At 57.3% G+C, this 513-nt stretch overlaps 2 protein-coding genes across 2 annotated transcripts in view; one reads left to right on the plus strand and one right to left on the minus strand.

The window, feature by feature from the left end:
- SDRG_15067 (hypothetical protein) overlaps positions 1 to 74 on the minus strand; it is a gene marked incomplete at both ends in the record, with an annotated part of 366 nt that extends 292 nt beyond the window's left edge. Inside the window, one exon of the mRNA XM_008621229.1 lies at positions 40 to 74. Within this exon, the coding sequence (XP_008619451.1) occupies positions 40 to 74 (35 nt within the window). The remainder of the gene's footprint in view (positions 1 to 39) is intronic.
- An 82-nt stretch (positions 75 to 156) lies between these two features.
- Positions 157 to 498, plus strand: SDRG_15068 (hypothetical protein; the record flags this gene model as incomplete). The annotated part of the gene is made up of 1 exon (XM_008621230.1): positions 157 to 498. A coding segment is annotated over one exon (342 nt), but the record flags the coding sequence as incomplete, so codon positions are not given.
- Positions 499 to 513: the final 15 nt, after the last annotated feature.

Consider the following 513-nt stretch of genomic DNA (forward strand, 5'->3'; position numbering starts at 1 on the left):
GGCGACAACATCATTCTTCAGAACATTCACATCACCAACCTCAACCCGCACTTGGTCTGGGGTGGCGACGCCATCTACCTCAACGGCAAGGACGGGACACAACCTCTACAGAAGGTGTGGATCGACCACGTCAAGGTGTCGCTTGTCGGTCGGCAGATGCTCACGACCGACGGCGCTGGCTCCAACAGCATCACCGTCAGCAACTGCGACTTTGACGGGCACACGTCGTGGTCGGCGTCGTGCGACGGACACCACTACTGGACCAACATCTTTGTGAGCAACCTCAAGATGAGCTTCCTCAACAACATCGTCCATCACACATCTGGACGTGCGCCCAAGTTTAGCTCGTCCAAGGGCAAGTACAAGCTGCAAGTGCACATGGCCAACAACTACTGGTACGACAACGCGGGCCACTCGCTCGAGGTTGACGACGCCTACGTGCTTTCGGAAGGCAACTTTTGGGCGTCAACCAACCAGCCCAACTTGCCCGAGGAGAAGGGCTCGGTCATGTCG

This window comes from Saprolegnia diclina, assembly GCF_000281045.1.
Source record: "Saprolegnia diclina VS20 unplaced genomic scaffold supercont1.83, whole genome shotgun sequence".
In the NCBI taxonomy this organism is placed as follows: Eukaryota; Oomycota; class Saprolegniomycetes; order Saprolegniales; family Saprolegniaceae; genus Saprolegnia; species Saprolegnia diclina.